Source organism: Aspergillus ochraceoroseus (assembly GCF_002846915.1).
Source record: "Aspergillus ochraceoroseus IBT 24754 chromosome Unknown P175scaffold_4, whole genome shotgun sequence".
NCBI lineage: Eukaryota > Fungi > Ascomycota > Eurotiomycetes > Eurotiales > Aspergillaceae > Aspergillus > Aspergillus ochraceoroseus.
The window spans coordinates 2,085,401-2,111,297 of NW_024468479.1; the positions used below are offsets into that span (position 1 = coordinate 2,085,401).

Here is a 25,897-nt window from a genome sequence, read left to right on the forward strand (position 1 = left end):
TATTTGATTCTTGTCTGCTGGAGGGTTTTTTCTGTTTCCCACTCTTAACTTTGCCTTCCGTCGTGACGCTACTTTGACCTTCTCTTCCTCCTCTCCGAATCTTGCTTCCAGATTCAACATGCCCTTATCCCCTCATAATGCTCTCCTTGCTCATATGAGTGTTTCGATCTTGTCTAGAGGCTAGCACTGGCCTTTGCAAGTGCATCTTCCTGTGCAATCCTTTTTGAATTGCGTGGGAGCTCGATCGACACTTTGTGCGGCCAGCTTCATCCTATCGTGGTTCTTTTTTTTTTTTTTTTTTTTTTTTTGAATATAAAAAAAAAAAAGGTCGAAATTGAATTATCTGCAGAATCTCGTCTCAAATTCTCCGATCCATACCTCTTATCGATCCTGTTACCCTCCTCCCACGGATCTTCGTCGAATCGTTGCACGACGGTGAAACCGTCCCCCATTCTGGCATGTTTTCCGCTATCCTGCGCGGCGTCTCGTCGGCCACGGCTCACATTCCCTGGCTGAAGGACCTAAGCCTCAATTTCATCTTGATTCATTATATCTATATTATATCCATGGCAATTCTCTCCTCCATTATCCTCTATCCCGGCATGAACTTGAAGTATATCGATGCTCTGTTCCTCTCCGCAGGCGCCGCCTCGCAGAGTGGGTTGAACACCGTGGATCTCAACTTGCTCTTCACCTACCAGCAGGTCGTCCTATACTTTGTTTCCATGCTCACCACTCCCATTTTCATTCATACTGCCCTGGTCTTTGTCCGCCTCTATTGGTTCGAGAAACGGTTCCAGCATGTCGTTCGGGACGCCCGAGCGCTGCGATCCACCAGATCGCGGATGCGAACCATGAGCCACGATAAGAACGCCCAGACCCATTCTGGAGAGGAATCGGGAATCAATGGTCGCCCAATCGTCGTACTACGCAATAATCCGGGGAACGCGACGGCAGGGGATGCGCAAGAAGGTTCGTCCGGATTGACAGACTCCACCGAGTCCGGGTCTGTTTCACCTACCTCTGGGGGGAGTATTTCAAAACAACAGCCAGAGGAACCCCCCCATGACGCCACTGGTGGCCTGCAACACACGTTGGGAAGCCTGCGTGTTCCTGCGCCACTTGGCCCCGAGCACCACATCGCTTTCCTGGAGAACCAACGGAAAGGTACCCCCAGTGCGCTACGTATCCCGAGCCCGCGAGAATATGATCGCGGCGGCGTCCCTCAGCTGTTGGAAGAGGCGGAAGGGAGCAGGACGAATCGTCGCACCAGCTATCAGTCCGACGCACCACGGAGCCCGCGAAGTGTCGACGAGGACAATGCCCCCCCCATGGAAGGCCCACATATTACGATCAATGAGCCAGATTTCCCGTGGGGAAGAACGAGGAACTTGACATTCCCCCGGTTGGACACCCGCCCTACTGTCCGTGAGACCAAGGATGGACGCGAACCATCCATCCTGAACCGCATCCACACCAGACGCCCAACCTTCACTAGTATTTACCGGTCGTTGACCCAGGAACGGGACCGGCCAACCCTGCCGTACCTGAGCTGGGATGCGACGGTGGGTCGCAACTCAAACTTCATTGATCTAACCGAGGAACAACGTGATGAGCTGGGAGGCATTGAATACCGCGCCTTGAAGACACTGGCTGTCGTGCTGATCTCTTACTATGTTTTCTTCCATCTGCTGGGAGTCATCTGCCTCTTGCCTTGGATTATGGAAACTCGCTGGGGTCAAGTTGTGACGGCTGCGGGACAAGGTCGTCCCTGGTGGGCTTTTTTCACCGCTGCCTCGGCTTTCAACGATGTTGGATTCACCCTCACTCCGGACTCTATGATGTCCTTCCAAGATGCCATCTTCGCTCTTCTTTTCCTGGCCTTTCTCATTATCATTGGCAACACGGGATTCCCGTGTATGCTCCGCCTCATTATTTGGACGTTGTCGAAAATTGCTTCCAAAGAAACTCCCCTGTGGGAAGAATTGAATTTCCTTCTGGACCACCCGCGTCGATGTTTCACTCTTCTTTTCCCGCGAAATGCGACCTGGTGGCTTTTTGCGATCCTGATCTTATTGAACGGCATTGACCTTATATTCTTCATCATCTTGGATGTAAGTATTGACGCCCCTTTTTTTTTTTTTTTTTTTTTTTTTTGTGTCCATGCATATTTACTCACAAATACAGCTGAATGATCCGACGGTTACCACCCTTCCCACGGGGATTAAAATTGTGGACGGGCTCTTTCAAGCAACGTGCACCCGAACGGCTGGGTTCTCTGTTGTAAATACCGCCGATTTGCATCCGGCCGTCCAGGTCTCGTACATGATCATGATGTATATTTCGGTTTTCCCCATTGCGATTTCGATGAGACGAACCAATGTGTATGAAGAGAAGAGTCTGGGCGTTTATCCCAACGCCGACGACGAGTTCAACGAGGATGCTCAAACGGCGCCGAGTTACATCGGATTTCACTTGCGAAGACAGCTGAGCTTTGATCTTTGGTACGTTTTTCTGGGCCTGTTCATCATTAGCATTGTCGAAGGCGATCGTATAGAAAACGCAAGCCAGTACTCCTTCCAGATCTGGACCGTGCTCTTTGAGGTCGTGTCGGCGTATGGCACCGTCGGTCTTTCTCTTGGATATCCCGGAGTAAACGCGTCATTTTCCAGCCAGTTCCGAGTGATCTCTGTACTGGTGATTATCGCTATGCAGATCCGTGGGCGGCACCGTGGCCTTCCATACAGCCTGGACCGTGCCATCTTACTCCCGTCCGAGTCCCTCAACCAAAACGAAATCGTGGATGCAGAGCGGCGCATGCGTCGACGTACCTCCAATCTCAGCCAGATGGGCGGCACGGTTGGACGGCGGCAGTCTCAAGCGTCGGAGAATGCCGTCTCAACCGGCTTTGATGCCAATCCCTGGCCAAGCGTACCGGGCGATCCAATCACGCATCGCCATCTTACTATCCAGTCCCAGCGGTCACACCGTTAAGGCCTTCATTCATGACCAACATATATCTATAGATTTCAAGCGTTTATGAGCGATAGATCTACTCTTCGATTTGTGCGTTATTATAGTCTACTTTTTCTGACGGATTCTCATTCGCATTACGCACCTACCCTTAGTTAGTTAACTAGTTAACTAGTTAGTTAGTCTACTATAGTATGACTATGACAGGCTGTTGGCCGGTCTATTCCCAAAAAGGATGATGCATTCTGCGCCATGCCGGAGTGACAGCTATACGACGTATCTCAGCGCTTACACGCGAAAGATATAGGTTTACTGGGCCTAAAATCAGCCTGGAATCTGATCCAACTGGCATTGATACTAAACTATGCGGTCCAATTCAAGTGTGGTGAGACCAGCTGCACCGGCATTTGGCCTTGTCATGTCACAATAACCTGAACAGTATGTAGCAAGGGTATAACCAAAGACAAAAAAAAAAAAAAAAAGGAGTAAATCAGAAATACTTTAAGCCACCGCCACTTCCATAAACTGTCAACGTCGTGGTCAAGTTTACAGCCCCCGGAGCAAGCTGCCCTCTGCGAATGGGTTCAAATCTGACATATCGAGCATCGGTTTCGTGGCATTGCGATCCCCAGTAGCCACGCCATGCCCAATCGGCGCCCCCTGCACAGGAGCTTGGTGTCCTGTTCGCGCCAAAAGACTATTGGGAGCGAACGGGGTTTCGCACACAGCTGGTGCATCCGGTGTTTCTGCCGGGGATGCAGGAGCCGTATTGGGATGGCGATAGCGACTGCTGGCACTACGAGCCGTGTTAGATCGGTTTCGGGTGCGTATTTCCGGATTGGGCTGTGGCTCTGCTGGCGCTGGCGGTCGTCTCCAGGTCTTTGCGGGCGGGACCACGATTCCACCGGGGGCCTCGGGTCCGGTAGCAGCGTCAATCAGGGGCATCCCCGTCTCAACTGTAACGCCGCGTCCTTTGCGAATATGTTGCGGCGGTTCCTGGTACACCGGCGTCAAATCCACGAGCGGTTTGCCTTGATGCAGTGACTGCGACCGCTTGATTAACCCATCCGTATCGGGTGCGTGAGCCGAGGTCATGGTGTTAGACCGGCTGCCCGGTCGCGAAGCACTGGCCTGGCGTCGGGAAGTCGCATTGCCAGCAAGGCTTTGACCCACGAGTCCTTGGCTGAAAAGCTCGTCTGTTTCGCGCTTTTCCCTTTCCTCCCTTTCCTTCAGGGCCTTTTGACGGAGGGTGTATGTTCGTCCTAGCAGGCCAGATGATGAGAAAGGAGTTCCATCAGTCGACTGCACTCCAGGGTCCGGTTCATTGGCAAGGGATTTGGGAAAGGATGACGGTGGTGGACCAGGATCACGGGATGTTCTCTTGCGAGCGAATAATTGCTGTGTCCGCGACCGTTCAGCCGGAGGCTCTGCTGGCCGTTCTCTATCGTCGCTGCTGGGGTAGTCGATCGAATCTATCAATGGTTTGAATGTTCGAACCGGCGAAGTATTATCTTGGGGCTGGTTGATGCTTCTCGCATGCTCCGAGCTGCTCTCGGTCTGACCAGCACCCAGCTTGTTTACCAAGTACCAACTTCGCCACGATTGGACAGCCCGATAGAACCTTTCAGCAATTGATTTATCGTTGGTTGCAAAGAAATGGATGAAATTCTCGGTGGTGATGAACATGCTTGATTTCTGCTGGCTCTTCACTGCATGGCACAGTTTCTTCGGAGGTTTCACGGTACGAGTAAGAAAGGTTGGGGTAGGGGAGTAAATATCGAAATCCGACAGGTGGCATGCATAAGTCTGCTCTTTGCTTATTTCCTTCTTCGAGATCGTAATCTGCCCATCAGAGCGTAGTGTCACATAGCGCTTATCCCACTTGCGGGGCTTGTGGGAGTAGTAAATGTAGAATGTGGTATCCACAGGCTGCTCTGGAGAGAGTTTCTGCGCGTCAAGCAAAGCCAAAGCATCGATGCTGGCAGCCGGAACAATGATCAATCGGTTCTCCTCGTCATGGCCCCACGAGTTCATGACCTCGCGAATGTATTCATATTGACGCAACGGCCGTTCCAGCCCCGACGCGATAAAGGATTCCAAAAGAATAAACCCACGAGGCTCGATTTCGCCAGATAAACAGCTGGAAGCGGATGCCAATATGTCCTGCGCCGAAGTTGATGGCGTCACGGTGAACTTTTGAGCATGCTTTTTATACTGGACAACAACTCTACGCTCACCAGCGTTGACGGCGGATATGGGAGCGTCAATTCCGGGAAAATTCAAGGCAGCATCGACGGGGCTCCCCGAGGGTGATTCCCCCTTTGGCTTTTCTTTGGAGCGAGAAAACTTCATCGCCTCCCGGAGGGACCTTCGTGTCGGCTCGTTACTAGAATGCCGTTGACTATACTCCTTCGCCTGGCGTAATTTCTTTTCCGCCTTGGGAACCTCACGGTTGGTGGCAGCCCTTCCTCGCGTCATTGGTCTTTGCGCCGAAGACGAGGCCGCAGCCTTGTCGCAACCGCCGGTCAAGCGATCCATAGCATCTTGCCTATCCCGCTCTCGCTCCTCGTATTCCCTGTCACTCAAGTTCGGAGACGAGGTATTGTCATTTCCTTCCAGCAACGCTTTCCGACGAGTATCTCGTGCCATCGCACTCGGCAATTTTCCTTTTACTTTGGCGACCTCTGCTTCCTCCGAGGACGACGATGGCGGGGAAGAGTTATCACGTGTAGTCGTAGGAGGTTGGGCTCGGTAGGGTGGAGGTTGGCCTGCGGACGTGGGAAGCGGAGGCACATGGGGGGTTATATTCGAAGACTGGGTTTTTTGGCGTCGATAACGCGACATGCTCTTTTTAATAGTGGTGTTTGTGTCGGTTGTCCAGGCCGCCGTATCTTGCGATACAGACCCTGGCGCGCTCGCTGGAGTTGGGGCTGGAGGGACTGCAGTATGGATCGTAGTCCGGCCCTGTGCGTTGTTCGAGGCAGCCCTCCTCACAGAACGGTACCGGGAGAATTTCCCAGGCGTCGGTGCTTGTCCTCCCACCACCATGTTATCCTGGCTTTGCATCGCCATGATCGTCATTTCTCAGTATCGCAATGTTGACACAAGTATGATCGGAGACGCTATAATCATTCTAGTCCAGCTGCAATTGTGGTGCGTAGGATGTCGCATGCGACTTTTTGGCGAGTAAAGTGCCGGGAGGTCGATATTGCGACTCGACGGATCAAGAAACCAGAGGGGGAGAGCGAACCCGCCAGGAACTTCTGCTTCGAGAAACAATCACAATATCGAAAGAAGAGGACGGAGGAAATAAAAAGAACGCTGGGAAGCGCTTGTTTGCCCCCTAACGCCTGCAGAGATGTTTCACAAACGGGTTAATCACTTCATTCCCTGCGGACCATTGCCAACCCCAGAATAGGAACAGAATGCGGACTTCTGCAGGGTAACAGGAAAGAGAAATCAATTGTAGGTGTCGTGGAACGCCCTGGGCACTGCGGAGATTTAAGTCAGGCAGGTACCAAATGGAAATCTTGTAAGAACCAGCGTGCGGGAGGCAAGGGGGGATGGGCGTTGGATTTAATTCGCCCCAGATTCGAGGATGATGATGATGATGATGATGATGATGATAATAATGTCTTGCAGTGCTGGAGCTTGTCGAGTAATAAGAAAGATGAAGGAGGACTCGAGGGACATACAGCAGCAGAGGTGACTTGGAGGTTAGGTAGGTGGTGAGATGCAGTTTCTTAAATCCTCATTTCTTTCTTTCACCCACATCGGAAACGCAACCAAATCTCCTTCAGGCTTCATTAATCGAAGAATTGATCGTATCTTCTCAAACCTGACTATTCACTACACTATCCATTCGACAAGTCAGAGGGGATCAATAAAATGGCCTCTCTGCCCTGTTGATCGACACCCTTCATCCACAACTACTGAGCCACAGCGCGGGCGATTGACATCTCAGCTCGCAACCGATGGGCGTTAGAATGAGAGACTGAGACAAAGGGAATCTAGGGAAGCCTTCTGGAGACAACCCGTCGTTACAGAGTACAAAAAGTAGGCAGATGGGACCAAAATATCCCCCCCGGTTCAATAATTCCTGTACATCAATTGGACGAGATAAATTTATTCCACATTCCACATTTTGACGCGAGATGATTATACAAAAAGGACGGCGCCGGTTTGACCACAGTCTCACCTATCTCCAATTACGGATCCTCGTACTCCATTTCTTATATTAGTCCCTCCTTCCACTGATGGACCGCTTGGCAAATTATTTATTCTAAATTTCTTTTTTTGGATACTGACTCGGTGGAACGCCTCATTTCTTGTGTGGTCCCAGATGTTTCCGCCTAGATTCTAGCATTAGCCCTTACGCTGCACGAAATAACTGGTCGATCTCAATTAGAGCACTCACCACCACGCGACAAAATCAATGGTGTGCACATCAATGCCTAGGTCCCTCAATTCCTTGGTGGAAAGATGAGTGTCGTAGGGCCGTTGCACCGAGGCGGTTGGGTCGTTTCCTTGCTTGTTCTGAATCATCCCTGCCAACGACAACCCCAGCACGTCCGCGAACTTCTCACACATTTCGTACTTGGTCATACGATCCTCGGAGGAGAACTGGAGGATCCTGGGGAGTTCTTTGATTCGATGGCGCTCCTTGATATACTTGATCACAATGTCCCTACACACTCGCGCGACATCCTCGGTGTTGGTGGGATACCGTTGAGCCCAGTCGTCCATTGTCACCCCCGCGTTCGCATCCTGAGCCTTCCACACTGCGTCGACCAGGGTGTTCACGGCGCTCTCCGAGTTATGACCACTAATGCCGTAGAGCACCGGAACCCGTAGAACGAGGCCCAGTCCGCTCTCCTTGGTAGCCTCGAGCACAGCGATCTCCCCATCACGCTTGAGTTGACCGTACAGGTTTGGGGGGTTGGTCTCCGCATTGGCCTCGTAGGGTGCTTCCCCCTCGGTGCCAGGGAATACATAATCCGTCGAAATATATATCAGGAGAATGTTGCGGGAAGAGGTTGCTTCTGCGAGGATCCGAGTGGCGTCGACGTTGACGCGGCGTGCTTGGTCGGGATTCTTATCGCACAGATCTGGTGAACGATTGGCAGCACCTGGATTATGCGGCACAGCAGTCAATTATTGGCTTTAGAAAGATAAGTACTTGAACGTACAATGGATAACAATCTGAGGCCTAGAGCCAGCTCGTATTAGCATGCGGACGGTCAATCAATCAACCCTGGCCATATCGTTCACTAACGGCTGGAGGGAACGGCGTCAACGGCCAGGGACACATACTTAGCTTCATCCAGCAGATTCTTGATCTCCTCCGGCTTCTCCAAGTCAGCTTTGAGGATGGTAGGTGGATTGGCCCGTGAGAACCCCTGGCCCACGGTGAGACAGCCCGAGCGTTTAAACAGGTTGAATACCTGGCGTCCCAGGAGGCCAGTAGCGCCGGTAACAAGGACTGTGGTCGCCATTTTCTCAGGGTTAATTGAAGAGGGCAAGGTGAGAAAGTCGGACATTTTGAAGCTCTGGCTGGTCAAGGTAAGTAAGTTCCAGACCCAGCCGGGGCAGCACTGAATGACGTAACAATTCTAGCTTGGTTAGAGTTAAGGCTGTGTGGGCCAAAGGGATCTTGGGAAGAATTAAATATTGGGTGCTGGAAAATCCTCAAGATAATGATTATTATCCAACTTTTGTGGAGAGGTGAGTATTACAGCCAGCAAGCTCATCTGCAGGTTTCTAGCCCTGGTAGTTTGGCAGGATGAGGGAGCGTGGGGGTAAACCTCTCCATTATCTATTGGGGCCCCAGCGCACAGGATCTATCTGAACTGTGAACATTACTCTTATTCTTAGCATATAAAGGGATTCATTTCTATACCTTGGTAGATGTATAACAATACCTTATATAGCACATATAATAATTATTATTGTAGAAACCTAGAGAATACTGTAGTACTCCGTACCTATACTACCTAATTGCAAAAATCATGTTGAATTGAAGGGGTATCTCGTGATGTACTTAGTAAGCAAAGGGGGGTTATTACCCTATATTAAGGCCTTAGGCAAGCACACAACCCCCTAATAGATATACATATCAATATATCCAATCACCTGCTTTTATTAAGCTACCCCTAGGATTATTATATATCTAATAATTAAGAGTCTTATATTTACTTAAAGTACATGAATCTATACTAATGCCCCCTACCAAAATTTACTAATTATTAAAATACCAATAATCCCTATTAAACCTACTAATTAGTGAAATACTGAGCGCAATACCTCTAACTACTAATAATAAAGATGATGTAGTAAGGCTTACTAAGCAGGAAGACTAGCTAATATGGTAATCCTTATTTAAAGCACGGGCGAGAGACAACTATCTATAGGAGATAATAAAAGGTAATAAGAGTTATTTATAATAACTTACTAGATTAATTAAGAATAGTAGAGAGATTTTACTAGTAAATAATACTAGAAGTTTTATAATATTATTATAAGACTTTAATTCTAAAGTAGTATTCTATAAAATAGAAATAGATAAGTATAACTATTAGGATATAGATGTCACAGTGCGAAGCCGTAGTACCTATCTAGTTAGATTCTGCCTTGACTGTCCGCCCTTATTCCTGTATTTAAGCCATATTATCCTTAATCCTGTTATAGCTCTTCAAGCTACATCTTATCTATTACCTAATACTTACTATTCTACTATTTTATTTAGTTAGCTCCTAGTTAATAAATATCTAAATCTAACTCTGCCCCCTAATATTATATAGCTCCTCTCTACTAGGAGTTAATTACTACTATTATACCTATCTTACTATCTATACTACCTAAAAGTATAGAAACCCTCCTATATAATACTCTTAATAAATTAAAATAGTATATTACTAAGATATACTAGTTCTCTACTACTACTATAAAAGAACTTTATAAATTATTTATTCTATATTTTATTATTATTAATTTTCTTAACTATATTTAATAAAAAGATAGTATAATTAAATACTAGAAAATATAAGCTAAAGAAATTTAATAAGAATTATTTAAAATACTTACTTAAAATAATATATTTTCTTAATTATTATCTTTTTTTAAAAGAGATATTAATATTACTATTCCCCCTACTACTATTATTACTCTTATTATATTTATTTTTATTATCTAAATCTCTAAATAACTTCCTAATCTTAATAAATTTAATAGTTAATAAAGTAACTTAAGATATTTTATTTCTTAAATCTACTAGAAAATAATTATAAATCTTAATTATTTTTTAATCCTAAATAATAGAATAATTTATATAACTAGTTATCTTAAAGAAATCTTATATATCTAAATCTTACTATATATTTAAGATAGAATCTATAAATTAAGTAATTATATTAAGATTTTAAAAATCTTAAAGAAAGCTTTTAGAAACCTAAATCTAAAAATTAATACTTATATTAATTTATTCTATCTTTAATAAATTTATTATAAGTTTAATATTTTTTTTATTAAATTCTAATACCTTATATTAGAAGGGAATATAAATAAAGATATCTTATTTATAATTTTAGAATAAATTATTAATTAAGAATTTTAAGAGATATTAATATATTTTAAGGTCTTATTATAATACTATAACTTTATTAATTACTTATAAAATCTAGAAAACTACTACTACTATTATATAAGTACTACTCTATCTCTATTTATAAAGAATTCCTAGCCTCCCTAATCTATCTTAAAGTTAACTCCTACTACCTAAATTTCTATAGTCCTTATTAATCCTATTATTACTACTACTCCTACTAAAGACCTAATAGACCTGTCTACTACTTATTACCTTAATTATTAAACCTAATATCTATATTACTACTATAGTAGTACTAACTACCTAGTAAATAGCTACCTGTACCCTAACTAAAGACTAACTAGCTATATTTCTATATCTACTACTAAACTAGACCTGTACTCCCTATTAACTAGAACCCTGCCTGCTAAATATCCTATATTCCCTAAATTAAAAAATAGAGTATTCCTAACCTAAATTATAATTAAAGATATCCCTAATACTCTCTTTACTTATTAAAGGCTATAATAACTAGAATAATAGTAAAGAAGGAAAGTTATTAATCTAAATTAATAATCCTACTTATTAATCTAGAAATCCTTAATAAGACTTTACTAATCTTTACTATAATTAACTCTAGAGCTAAGAGTAAATATTTTATAGATTATAATTAAATTATAAATAATTAACTAGAAATATTATTATTAAGGAATTTTATCTTATTAAAAGGATTTAATAGTACTCTAGTAAAGTCTAGTAATATTATTTATTTTATTTATTTAATTTAAAGAATTTATAATTATATTAAAAAAAATATTACTTTTCTTATAATTTAATTTATATACTTTCCTATTATTCTTAGCTTACCTTAATTAAAGATCTATAATCTTTAAATTAAATTTATTAATTATATTATTTTATTTAAAAGCCCTTATTATAAAAAGTACTATAATATACTTTTAAAGCTTATAAAGATTTTAATATTATATAATATATTATTAAAAGCTTCTTTCTAATACCTTAATTCCTGCTCTAAACCTCTAAAGAACTAAAATATTACTAGAGTCTTGATTACTGCCTGTACTATATATGCCTACTATAAATATTAGATATTTATTACTACTATTACTAATATTAAAGCTACTTTAAATCCTATTATTATTATTAAATTTAAATTATAAAAATAACTACTCTCTAAATTTATTAAATTTTATAATATATTTTTATTAAAAGAGGCTAAGTACTTACTACTTTACTAATTTAATAATTATAAGATTAAATTACTATCTAGAAAAATTCTACCTTTTAGGAGCCTATATAACATGTCTTAAGATAAATTAAAAGTTTTAAAGAAATAGATTAAAAAAAACTTAAGAAAAGATTTTATTTATTTTAATTTCTTTCTTACTATATTCCCTATCTTATTTATAAAAAAACCTAAAGAAGGCCTATAATTCTATATAAATTATTAAATCCTAAATATAATTATTATAAAAGATTATTATTTACTATTACTAATAAAAGAGATACTAAATAACTTAAAAGGAATAAGATATTTCTTAAAAATTAATATTATTTCTACTTTTAATAATCTATAAATTAAGAAAGGATAAGAATATTTTATTATTTTTTAAACTTAATTAAATCTATTTAAATCCTTAATAATATTATTTAGGCTTACTAGAGCCTTAAAATTATTCTAAAGATTTATTAATAAAGCTTTATATAATTATCTAGATATTTTCTATATTATATATTTAGATAATATTCTGATTTATAGCTAAATCTATACTAAATATACTTATTATATCTAATAAGTATTAAAATACTTATAAGTAGTAGGACTTTATACTAAATTTAGTAAATATAAATTCTTTATATGCGAGATAAAGTTCCTAGAACTAATTATAGGTAAAGATAGCTTTTAAATAGATCCTAATAAAGTAAAAATAATTACTAAATAAGAAATACTAACTTATCTAACTAATATTTAAGTCTTTATTAACTTTAGGAACTTTTACTACTAATTTATCTATAATTTTTTAAAAATTATTAGACTATTAGTTAACCTAATTAAGAAAGATATTAACTTTAACTAGATACTTACCTACTAAGAAATATTTAAATAATTAAAAGCTACTTTTATAAATATCCTAATATTAAAATTTTTTAATTAGTTAAAAAATATAATTCTAGAAATTAATATCTCTAATTATATATTTACTAAAGTACTATTATAATATAATAATAAAAATATATTATACCTTATTATATTTTTCTCTAAGAAATATTTTATAATAGAATATAATTATAAGATTTATAATAAAGAATTATTGTCATGGGGAGCAGGCAGGCAGTAGGTATAGCTAATAGCAGGGTGTATATTCAGGCTATCTACATATAGGTACAATAGGTAGAGGTCAGGTTAGGATAAGGATATAGCTTAAAGAGCTATAATAAGATTAGGAATAATATAACTTAAATATAGGAGTAGAAATAGATAGTTAGGGTAGAATCTAACTAGATAGGTATATAGCTATACTATAATAGTATCCCCTCTTTTAGGCTAAGCTCTAGTAAAGTATTCCTAGGGTCTAGGCTTTCTAGGATAATAGTAATAATAAGTAGTAATATATTTAGTAATATTCTTTAGGTGGCTAGCAGGAACTTTAGTAATAATAAGATATCTAACCTACTTAATAGTATACTTTAAATATAGGTAGCTACTTTAGCTATAATAATTCTAGTAAGAATTAACTATTTTCTTAATCTCTTATTCCTTAATATTATTAATTTTAATATATAGGGGTTTAGTTTTTTCTTATTTAAATAATAAATCTTTAGTAATTAAGTATAATAATTTAATATAAAATACTAGATATATTTTTATGCTCTTAAGTAGATCTAATTTATAGGTATAAGGGCTAATAACCCTCCTAATAAAAAAAAAATCTAGATTTTTCTAGTCTAATTTCTTTTAGAGATGCAGGGTTATAATATTTTTAATATTTAATTAGATTAATTAGCTCTTAGTATAGTATCTAGTAAGATAATATTTTTAATTAGTATAGTATTTATAGTAAGCTTAAGTAATAACTATAGTAGTATAGTAATATTCCTATATTTACTTTATAATTAGAGTAAATTAATAAGTATTATAAGTTTATAAGTAGTAATTAAGTAGGATAGGCTTAAATCTTATATAGGGGTTAAAATTATATAAAGTAAAGAATAAAAAGTATCTAGTAATCTTAAAATTAGTATTATTAGTAGTAAATTTTACTATAAATAGTTATTTAATCTAATTATTTTATAAATAATTAATATAAATTTATAAATATTATTCTAAAATAGTATTTATATATTTAATTTATTTATTAATTTTAGGGTAGTAAGTAGTAAATAAAAGTAATCTTATTTTTAGGGTATAATTTAGATATATCTAGAATATTAATATAAACTAGAGTCCTTAATTAAATATAATAAACTTAAGAAATCTATAAAATCTCTAAATATAGTCTTAAAATAGGTAGGTAGCTCCCTTAATATTATAGGTATTATTATAGAAAATATAATATTAAAACTTTATTAACTAGTTAATTATTATTATAATAATATTAAAGCTTAAGCTTTAAAATAAATATATAATAAAATTAATAAATATATTTTTTTAGGGACTCTTAAGTATAAATAAGGAATAGAGTATTTCTTAATACTTATTTTAATAGGATATAAATTATTTATAAGTATAATAGTTATAAATCTATTACTTTATAAATTATAATATTCTAGGCTAGTAATATAATTATAATAGTAATTTATAGATCTTTAATCTACTTTAGTAACTAGTAATTATACTCTTATAATATTTATATATTAGTTTTACCTTTAATTCTTTTATATTAGGAATATATAATTAATTATAGTAAAATAGGAGTCTAGAATAGTAGGTATACTTAAATAATATAATTAATAGATAGTAATTATAGCTCTTTTCTAGACTTTCTAGAATATTATTAAGGGCTAGATCTTATTTATAACCTCTATCTAGGTATTTTCTTAATTATTTATAAAGCTAGATAGTCTCTTTTTTTTTAGGTTTAAGTAACTAGAAATATATTAACTTCTTTCTAATAATAGTTTAGAGCTAGATTAATTATAATATTTACTAGCTCTATAACTTTTTTAAGTATTTAAGTAAGAAGTTTACTAAATTTTCTTTTTTTAATATTATTTAACTCTAGTATAATAAGTATTTATTCTTCTCCTTAGGGAGATTCTATAACCTTTTAATTAAGTTATTTAATTTTATTCTATACTTGCCTGGGTAATAATTAATTATAAAATTAAAATAGGATAGGAATTTAAATTATTAGACTTATTATTAGTTTAATATCTTAATTATTATAAAATATTCTAGATTTCTATAATTAATTATAATCTTAATTAAATACTAGTATTTTTCTAGTTCTAGAATCTATTTTTCTAGATAATAGATAATTACTAGTAACTCCTTATTATATATCTTATAATTATATTTAGTTAAAGTTATTTTCTTTAAATAAAATTCTACTAGGTATAGAATTCTATTATTATTATATTATAATAATACTCTAGTAAATATAAAGTTTAAGGTATTAATTTCTAAAATAGCTAGTTAGTCTTAATTAAAGGACCTTAATATTAGTTTTTTAATAAATTCTACTTTTAGTATTTTAAAAATAGTCTAGTAAGTTAGAGTCTATAAGAATAGGATTCCTTTTTTCTTTAAGGTAGTAACAGGTACAAGGATCTATAAGAATCCTTTAATAAAGTATTAGTAGAATCTAGTAAATCTTATAAAATTCTTAATATTAGTAACTATTTTAAGTAATTTCTAATTTACTATAGTCTTAATCTTCTTAAAATCTATATAGGTACCTTCTCTTCTAATAATAATATCTAGAAACTTAACTTCTAGTTAGTAAAATTTATATTTAGATATCTTTATATATAGGTTATTATTTCTTAAAATTTATAATATTTACTTTAAGTATTTAGTATATTCTTTTCTTATATAGCTATAGATTAGAATATTATTTAGGAATATATTATAGAATATATTTATATATTATTATAGAATATTATTTATAAAATATTAGAAAATAGCTAGGGTACTAGTTAGACTAAATAATATAATTAGGGACTTATATAGTCTAAAATAAGTTTAAAAAGTAGTTAAGTACTCTAACCCCTTCTTAATATAGATATTATTAAAGATAGCTACTAGGTTAATTTTAAAGAAATATTATATTCCCTATAGGTTATTTAAGGTTTCTTTAATTAGGAATAATAAATAATAATTCTTAACTAATATAGTATTTAGTCCTTAATAATCTATATATAAGTAGAGACTATTTCTAGATTTATTAATAAATAAAATAAAAGAAGTAGCTAGGAATAAGCTAAAATATATAAAACTTTTTTTTAAATTCTTTTCTAGCTATTCCTTTAAAGTAATTAATTATACTTATAATATTAGATATAATTTATTAAATAAAGACTATTTTTCTTCTTAGATCTTAATATTATAATTATATAATTAATATAATAGTAGCTTCTCTACTTCTTAAGGATTAAATATATTTTAAAAATCTTATAATTCTAGAAAAAGTATAAGTAGTAATTTAGAACTAGTATCTTTATACTTTAGTTCTTTATTAACTTTATTTAATAAGATCTAGTATAGTTTCTATACTAGATAGCAGGTATATATAGCTAGTACTCTTAGGAATATTTAGTATATTTTTATAAGTATAGGAGGTTTTAACTCTAGTAATTCTTCTTATTAATTTAGTTATTTAGATTAATTCTTCTAAGAAATATCTATTAGGGCCTTTATTTTTATAGGCTTAAGAAATATATTATAATATTTATAGTAATATTAGTTATTAAATATAGTTATTTAATTAGAGAAATATATCTTTAGATTATATATAATAAGCTAGGCTAGTCTTAGAATAATTAAATAGTAGGAAAGATAAGTAATATAAAAGATAGATTTCTAGTTATAATAATTATTTAATAATAGATTAGTCTTTATATAATAAGTTATTATATCTTCTTTTACTTTCTTATTATAGAAATTAGATAGAAGTATTAAATAAGGAAGTAAAATAATCTTTAATTTATATATTTTTATTTATTAATAATTTATAAAACTAACTTCTTTAATTCTAGAATTAATTATAGTATAAGTTAGTATTTTTAAGTTTTCTTAATATAGTTATACCTGCTATATTATTAGATTAGTACATATATAATAGGGATTAGGGAAGTTAGTTAATTTAGTAATAATATAGAATAAGTAGAATAATATATCTAGTAGTAAGGGCTTCTATATATATTCTAGTACTAGGTAGTAATTATAGCTAGGTAGACTCTATTTTCTAAGTTAGGCAGGATATTAGGGGAGTATAGTTAGTTAGGTTTCTCTAGAGTAGTAAGATAGTTATTTTAAGTTATAGTATAAGGAGCAGGTAATACTATAGTAAAAATTAAGTTAGTATAGTATGCTAGTATATTTATCTATTCTTAGATTTATATAAGGTATTAATTAAATAAGAAGTAGTTTTTTATATAATATACTTTATCTTTATAATAAAAATATTCCTTATACTTATATTATCCTTCCCTAGGGAAGTATAATATATAATAAGTATAGAATAGGTCTATAGTATTTAAATCTCTTCTAGGCATGGGAGGTGTAACTAGGTAATTAAGTAAGATAGAATTAGGGAGATTCCTTAATACTACTAGGCTAGGATAGTAGGAACTAGATATTAGGTAAGAATAAGATACTTATAGTTAATATTAGTAATAGTAATTTTCTAGTAACTAGAAATAATTAATATATTTTTAGAAATTTTAGAATAAGATAGAATTATAAAATAATATATCTTAAAATTTAATTAAGATATTTTAAATTAAAAAAAATATTAGAAAATTATTAAGTATTTCTTTTTCTAGAGTAAAATAATAGAATTCTATAAAATAAATATTAAAGTCTAAGTTTTTTTATTTCTAACTATAGAGGTAATTCTAAATATTTTAAATTTAATTAGAGTCTTTAAATACTATTTCTAGATAATTAAGTAGATTAGGATAATCTAGGAACTAGGAAATATTAAGTCTTATCTTAAGCAGGATTAATTTATAAGTCTTTTTAATTAGATATCCTGCTATATAAGTTAGTTAGGCTTTAGTAGCTAGGAAATAATCTAGATTAATATTTATTTTATTATAGATTTATTATATAAAGTAATAGAGATTAGAATAAGTATTATTAAATTTTTATAAATTAAGAAGTTTCTTATTAAAATAAGTATTAAGGAAAGAACTAGTAGAAATAAGTATAAGTACTTTTATTATATTAGCTACTATAACTTTAATAAGGGGGGCATATTTAGTAAGAGTAAGAATAGTAATAAGAGTAAGTATAATAAAGATAGTAATAATCTATAATATAATAAATATATACTTAAACTTAATTAATTTTTATTAGATTATTTCTAATTTTTCCTTCTAATATAATACTATTCTCTTTTTCTTAGCTAGCTCTAGGCTAGCTTTATTAACTTAATTTTAGAGAGTATAAATCTCCTTCTTTAGGAAATTAGTATATTTATTATAAGATTTAAGATAAATAATCTAAATAGTAAAATTATTAGTAATATAACTTATAAATTTCTTAACTAAATCTATAATTAGGGATAGTTCAGGTTATTTTAATATACTAGTAGTAGCTATATCTAGAGTAGGAGCTATATAATATTATGGAGAGCAGGTAGGCAGTAAATATAACTAATAATAGGGTATATATTCAGGCTATTTATATATAGGTATAATAGGTAGGAGTTAGGTCAGGATAAGGATATAACTTGAAGAGCTATAATAAGATTAGGGGTAATATAGCTTAAATATAGGAGTAGAGGCAGATAGTTAGGGCAGAATCTAACCAGATAGGTACATGGCTACGCCGTGATAATTATTAGCTATTATTTATTATTTTAAAAAATAATACCCTAAACTAGAAGAGACTCTATTACCTATAAAGATTATTATAGACTACTAGAATCTAGAGTACTTTATATTAATTAAACTACTAAACTATTAATAAGCCTACTAGTCTAAATTTTTATTAAGATTTAACTTCTAAATATATTATTACTCTAAGAAGTTAGGTGCTAAGCCTAATATACTAATTAGGAGATTAGAGGACCTACTTAAGAAGGGGGATAAATAACTCCTTTACTAGAGCTAGACTATTCTAAAATCTAAAAACTTGCTATCTAAAACTACTACTAATCTAAAACTAAATACTAATAGCTAATATTAAATATACTTTACTAAATAACCTGCTATTAATAAACTAATCTTCCTACTATTAATACTATAATTACTATTTAATAGAGCTTATCTATAAGATAAGAAGCTCTAGTCTATTCTAAATATTTTAAAGAATAGTCTATTAAGATACTCTAATATTATACTAGTTAATTATAGATATACTAGTCTATACTTAAGATATTAAGATTAACTTTATATACCTAATTATAATAAAATAAAAGCTAAAATATTAAGATTCTATTATAAAAATCTTATTACTAGATATTCTAGAAAAACTAAGATATATAAATTAATATTATATAAATATTTCTAGCCCAGGATCTATAAATATATTAATTAATAAATCTAGAATTATTACCTCTACTACTAAATTATCTCTTCTTAAGAAATAAAGTAAGGAGTATTAAGGCCTTTATTAATTTTTAAATATATCTAGTAAGATATAAGTATAGACTTTATTATATACTTACTATTAAATAATAGCTATAATATTATTTTAATTATAATTAATTATTTAATAAAAATAAAGTACTTCCTCCCTTATACTAGAATAATTAATACTAAAAAGATAGCTAATCTATACTTTAAATATATTTAAAAGCTTTATAATATCCCTAAAATAATTATATTAGATTATAGAGTCTAATTTATTATTACTTTTTAAAAATACTTAATATCCTATTTAAAGATTTATAATTTATTATTTACTATTTATTATTTTAAGACTAATAATTAAATTAAATATATTAATATTATCTTAAAATAATACTTATAAGTATATATATTATATTTATAAAATAATTAATCTAAATAGCTATTAATAATTAAATTTATTACTAACTTTATCTACTTTAAGTCTATAAGAGTATTATTATTTATAGCTAATTATAGATTTTACTTAATATTAGAATTTAAACTAAACTATTTTATTATCTATCCTATTAAAAAAGATATTAAGAAGTTTACTAATATTATATATAAGATTTATAAATTTATTTATATTAAGATTCTATCTACTTAAGCCTATTATAAAATACAAGCTAATTACTAAAGATAATCTATATATTACTATATTATAGGGCAAGAAGTCTAGCTAGATACTTATAATATCTAAATACTCTACCTATAAAAGAAGTTAGATTAGAAGAATTTTAGGCTATATTATATTAAGAAGATTATTAGCCTATATACTTATAAACTTAAATTACTTAAAAATATAAGAATCTATTTTATATTTAATATATTTCTACTCTACCTTACTACTAATAATTCTCTATCTAGTTAATATCCTAATCTACTACTACCTATTAAAGTAGAAGAATTAAAAGAATAGGAAGTTAAAGAAGTCCTTAATTCTTAATAAGTTTATTAAGACTATAATAAACTTAAGCTATAATATATTATTAAGTAAATTAAATATAATAAGCTAATTAAAAAGCCTGCTAAATATCTAAAGAATACCTACTAATTAGTAAATAATTATTATCTTTATTATCCTAAGAAACCCCAGCTAATTCCTTCCTAGTCTTAATAAAGCTTAACCCTAAGGAGGGAGGTACTATTATAGTACGAAGCTATAGTACCTATCTAGTTAGATTCTGCCTTGACTATCCACCCTTATTCCTATATTTAAGCCATATTATCCTTGATCCTGTTATAGCTCTTCAAGCTATGTCCTGTCTATTACCTGATACCTACTATTCTACTGTTCTGTCTGGTTAGCTCCTAGTCAATGAATATCTGAATCCGACTCTGCCCCCTGACAATAGAACTTAGGAAATTAAAAGAATAAATCTAATATACTATTTTTCTAAAAGTTTATTATTTCTACTACAAGCTAATAGAAACCCTAGAGGAGTAGTACCTTAAATTAAAAGAGTATATAGTAATTAACTAGAGATAAATTTAAAATATAGCCTATAATACCTATATAAAGGTAATCTAATTTCTAAAAGATAATCTAGTTAGTTAGTTAAATAACTAGAAATTTACTATTTAATAGGTAATTAAAGTAAACTTTAGAGTTATAATATTATTACTAGACTAGATAGAAGACTTCTTAAATATAATATATTACCTAGCTCTATTCTAGACTATATCTTATTAGTTAGATTATAAGAAGGAGATACTAGCAGGAATACTATTATTTTATACTATAGTAAATAATTTCTATAATACTATTAATATATTCCTGTAGTAGTATAGTAAGACTAGTAAAGGGGCTTTTAGACTAATATTTATTACTAAAGATATAATAAATATAACTAGTAATAAAAAAATATCCCTACTATAAGATAAGGGAATAAAATATAAGTATAGATATAATAATATAGAAAGAATAGATTTTAAAAGAAGTACTTTTAAGAACTTATATTAGTTATATAATATATATTTTTAAAGATATAAATAAATATAATATTTTTATCTATTTTTAGAAAAGGCGCCCAAGGACTTTAAGGAAAGAAGTATAATAAGAAAGCTAGTTAATATATAACTTAAAATAAATAAGGCCCTAGCTAAAAAGGTAGTAAAAAAGTAAGAATAAAATAAATAAAATTTAAAATAATTAGAAGGAAGAAGTAATTAAGGAGTGTCACAGGGAGCAGGCAGGCAGTAGGTGTAGCTAACAGCAGGGTGTATATTCAGGCTATCTGCGTATAGGTATAATAGGTAGGGGTTAGGTTAGGATAAGGATATAGCTTGAAGAGCTATAATAAGATTAGGGGCAATATAGCTTAAATATAGAAGTAGAGGTAGATAATTAGGGTAGAATCTAACTAGATAGGTATATAGCTATACTATAATAGTATCCTCTCTCTTAGATTAAGCTCTAGTAAAGTATTCCTAAGATCTAGACTTTTTAGAATAGTAATAATAATAAATAATAATATATTTAATAATATTCTCTAAATAGCTAGTAGGAACTTTAATAATAGTAAGATATTTAACCTACTTAATAGTATACTTTAAACATGAGTAGCTACCTTAATTATAGTAATTCTAGTAAGAATTAACTATTTCCTTAATCTTTTATTTCTTAATATTATTAATTTTAATATATAGGAGTTTAGTTTCCTCTTATCTAGATAATAAATCTTTAGTAATTAAGTATAATAATTTAATATAAAATACTAGATATATTTTTATACTCTTAGGTAGGTCTAGTTTATAAATATAAGGACTAATAACCCTTCTAATAAGAAAAGAGTCTAGATTTTTCTAGTCTAATTTTTTTTAGGGGTATAAGATTATAATATTCTTAGTATTTAATTAAATTAATTAGTCCTTAATATAATATCTAGTAAGGTAGTATTTTTAATTAGTATAGTATTTATAGTAGGCTTAAATAATAATTATAGTAGTATAATAATATTCTTATATTTACTTTATAATTAAGATAAATTAATAAGTATTATAAATTTATAAGTAATAATTAAGTAAGATAGGCTTAAATCTTATATAAAGATTAAAATTATATAAAATAAAGAATAAGAAGTATCTAATAATCTTAAAATTAATATTATTAATAATAAATTTTATTATAAGTAGCTATTTAGCCTAATTATCTTATAAATAATTAATATAAACTTATAAATATTATTCTAAAATAATATTTATATATTTAATTTATTTATTAATCTTAAAATAATAAATAATAAATAAAAGTAATCTTATCTTTAAGATATAATTTAAATATATCTAAAATATTAATATAAATTAGGATCCTTAATTAAATATAATAAATTTAAAAAATTTATAAAATCTCTAAATATAATCTTAGAATAAGCAAGTAGCTCCCTTAATATTATAAGTATTATTATAGAAAATATAGTATTAAAACTTTATTAATTAGTTAATTATTATTATAATAATATTAAAGTCTAAGTTTTAGAATAAATATATAATAAAATTAATAAATATATTTCTTTAAAAATTTTTAAATATAAATAAAAAATAAAGTACTTCTTAATATTTATTTTAATAAAGTATAGATTATTTATAAGTATAATAATTATAAATTTATTACTTTATAAATTATAGTATTTTAGATTAGTAATATAATTATAATAATAATTTATAGATTTTTAATTTATTTTAATAGCTAGTAATTATATTCTTATAATATTTATATATTAGTTCTATCTTTAATTCTTTTATATTAGGGATATATAATTAATTATAGTAAAATAAGAGTCTAGAATAATAAATATACTTAAATAATATAATTAATAAATAATAATTATAGCTCTTTTCTAGACTTTCTAGAATATTATTAAGAACTAGATCTTATTTATAATCCTTATTTAGATACTTTCTTAATTATTTAAGGAGCTAGATAATCTCTTCTTTTTTAGATTTAAATAACTAAAAGCATACTAACTTCCTTCTAGTAGTAATTTAAAGCTAGATTAACTATAATATTTACTAGCTTTATAACTTCTTTAAGTATTTAAATAAAAAGTTTATTAAGTTTTCTCTTTTTAATATTATTTAACTCTAATATAATAAGTATTTATTCCTTTTCTTAGGAAGATCTTATAATCTTTTAGTTAAATTATCTAGTTTTATTCTATACTTATTTAGATAATAGTTAATTATAAAATTAAAGTAAGATAAAAATTTAGATTATTAGGCTTATTATTAATTTAATATTTTAATTATTATAAAATACTCTAGATTTCTATAATTAATTATAATCTTAATTAAATACTAGTATTTTTCTAATTCTAGGGTTTATTTTTCTAAATAATAGATAATTACTAGTAACTCCTTATTATATATCTTATAATTATATTTAATTAGAATTATTTTCTTTAAATAAAATCTTACTAGGTATAGAATTCTATTATTATTATATTATAATAATACTCTAGTAAATATAAAGTCTAAGATATTAATTTCTAAAATAGCTAGTTAATCCTAATTAAAGAATCTTAATATTAGTTTCTTAATAAATTCTACTTTTAGTATTTTAAAAGTAGTCTAATAAATTAGAATTTATAAAAATAGGATTCCTTTCTTTTTTAAAATAATAATAAGTATAAGAATCTATAAAAATCCTTTAATAAAGTATTAATAGAATCTAGTAAATTCTATAAAATTCTTAATATTAATAACTATCTTAGGTAACTTTTAATCTACTATAATCTTAATTTTCTTAAGATCTATATAAGTATCTTTTCTTCTAATAATAATATTTAGAAATTTAACTTCTAGCTAGTAAAATTTATACTTAGATATTTTTATATATAGGTTATTATTTTTTAGAATTTATAATATTTATTTTAAATATTTAGTATATTTTTTTCTTATATAACTATAGATTAAAATATTATTTAAAAATATATTATAGAATATATTTATATACTATTATAGAATATTATTTATAAAATATTAGAAAATAGCTAGAATATTAGTTAGGCTAAATAATATAATTAGAAACTTATATAGTCTAAAATAGGTTTAAAAAGTAGTTAGGTATTCTAACCTCTTTTTAATATAAATATTATTAAAAATAGTTATTAGATTAATTTTAGAGAAGTACTATATTTCTTATAAGTTATTTAAAATTTCTTTAATTAGGAGTAATAAATAATAATCCTTAACTAATATAATATTTAGTCCTTAATAATCTATATATAGATAGAGATTATCTCTAGATTTATTAATAAATAGAATAAAAAAAATAATTAAAAATAAATTAAAATATATAAAATCTTTCTTTAAGTTCTCTTCTAATTATTTTTTTAGAATAATTAATTATACTTATAATATTAAGTATAATTTATTAAATAGAAGCTATTTTCTTTCTTAAATCTTAATATTATAATTATATAATTAGTATAATAATAACTTTTTTATTTCTTAAGAATTAAATATATTTTAGAAATCTTATAATTCTAGGAAAAATATAGATAATAATTTAAAATTAATATCTTTATACTTTAATTCTTTATTAACTTTATCTAATAAGATTTAGTATAGTTTCTATACTAAATAATAGGTATATATAGCTAGTACTTTTAGAGATATTTAGTATATTTCTATAAATATAAAAGATTTTAACTCTAGTAATTTTTTTTATTAATTTAGTTATTTAAATTAATTTTTCTAGAAAATATCTATTAAGGCTCTTATCCTTATAGGCTTAAGAGGTATATTATAGTATTTATAATAATATTAGCTATTAAATATAGTTATTTAATTAAAAAAATATATCTTTAGATTATATATAGTAAGCTAGGCTAGTTCTAAAATAATTAAGTAGTAGGAGAGATAAATAATATAAAAAATAGATTTTTAGTTATAATAATTATTTAATAATAAATTAGTCTTTATATAATATATTACTATACCTTTTTTTACCTCTTTATTATAAAAGCTAGATAAAAATATTAAATAAGAAAGTAGAATAATCTTTAATTTATATATTTTTACTTATTAATAATCTATAAAGCTAACTTCTTTAACTTTAGAATTAATTATAATATAAATTAGTATTTTTAGATTTTCTTAATATAGTTATACTTACTATATTATTAGGTTAGTATATATATAATAGGAATTAGGAGAGTTAGTTAATTTAGTAATAATATAAGATAAATAAAGTAATATATCTAGTAATAAGGGCTTCTATATATATTCTAGTACTAGATAGTAACTATAGCCAGGTAGATTCTATTTTCTAAGTTAGATAGAATATTAGAGAAATATAGTTAGTTAGGTTTCTCTAGAATAATAAGATAATTATTCTAAGTTATAATATAAGAAGTAAGTAATACTATAATAAAGATTAAATTAGAATAATATATTAGTATATTTATTTATTCTTAAATTTATATAAAGTATTAGTTAGGTAAGAAATAATCTTTTATATAATATATTTTATCTCTATAATAAAAGTATTTCTTATACTTATATTATTCTTTTCTAGGGGAATATAATATATAATAA

At 30.2% G+C, this 25,897-nt stretch overlaps 3 protein-coding genes across 3 annotated transcripts; 1 reads left to right on the forward strand and 2 right to left on the reverse strand.

Annotated features, from left to right (window-relative positions):
* The first annotated feature begins 378 nt into the window (after window positions 1-378).
* Window positions 379-3,391, forward strand: P175DRAFT_0516729 (potassium ion transporter). Its single transcript, XM_040898924.1, has 2 exons — window positions 379-2,114; window positions 2,188-3,391. Exons 1-2 carry the CDS (start codon window positions 459-461, stop codon window positions 2,992-2,994), a joined length of 2,463 nt encoding a protein of 820 aa, XP_040752553.1. The 5' UTR covers window positions 379-458; the 3' UTR covers window positions 2,995-3,391.
* Window positions 3,392-3,438: 47 nt separating this feature from the next.
* On the reverse strand, window positions 3,439-6,054 carry P175DRAFT_0459412 (uncharacterized protein; the record flags this gene model as incomplete). Its single annotated transcript, XM_040894703.1, has 1 exon — window positions 3,439-6,054. One exon carries the CDS (start codon window positions 6,052-6,054, stop codon window positions 3,520-3,522), a length of 2,535 nt encoding a protein of 844 aa, XP_040752554.1. The 3' UTR covers window positions 3,439-3,519.
* A 982-nt stretch (window positions 6,055-7,036) lies between these two features.
* Window positions 7,037-8,855, reverse strand: P175DRAFT_0501809 (dTDP-4-dehydrorhamnose reductase family protein). Its single transcript, XM_040897248.1, has 4 exons — window positions 8,287-8,855; window positions 8,163-8,182; window positions 7,391-8,102; window positions 7,037-7,325 (listed from the first exon to the last, which is right to left on the reverse strand). The coding sequence occupies exons 1-4, from the start codon at window positions 8,466-8,468 to the stop codon at window positions 7,295-7,297; spliced, it is 945 nt and encodes a 314-aa protein (XP_040752555.1). The 5' UTR covers window positions 8,469-8,855; the 3' UTR covers window positions 7,037-7,294.
* Window positions 8,856-25,897: the final 17,042 nt, after the last annotated feature.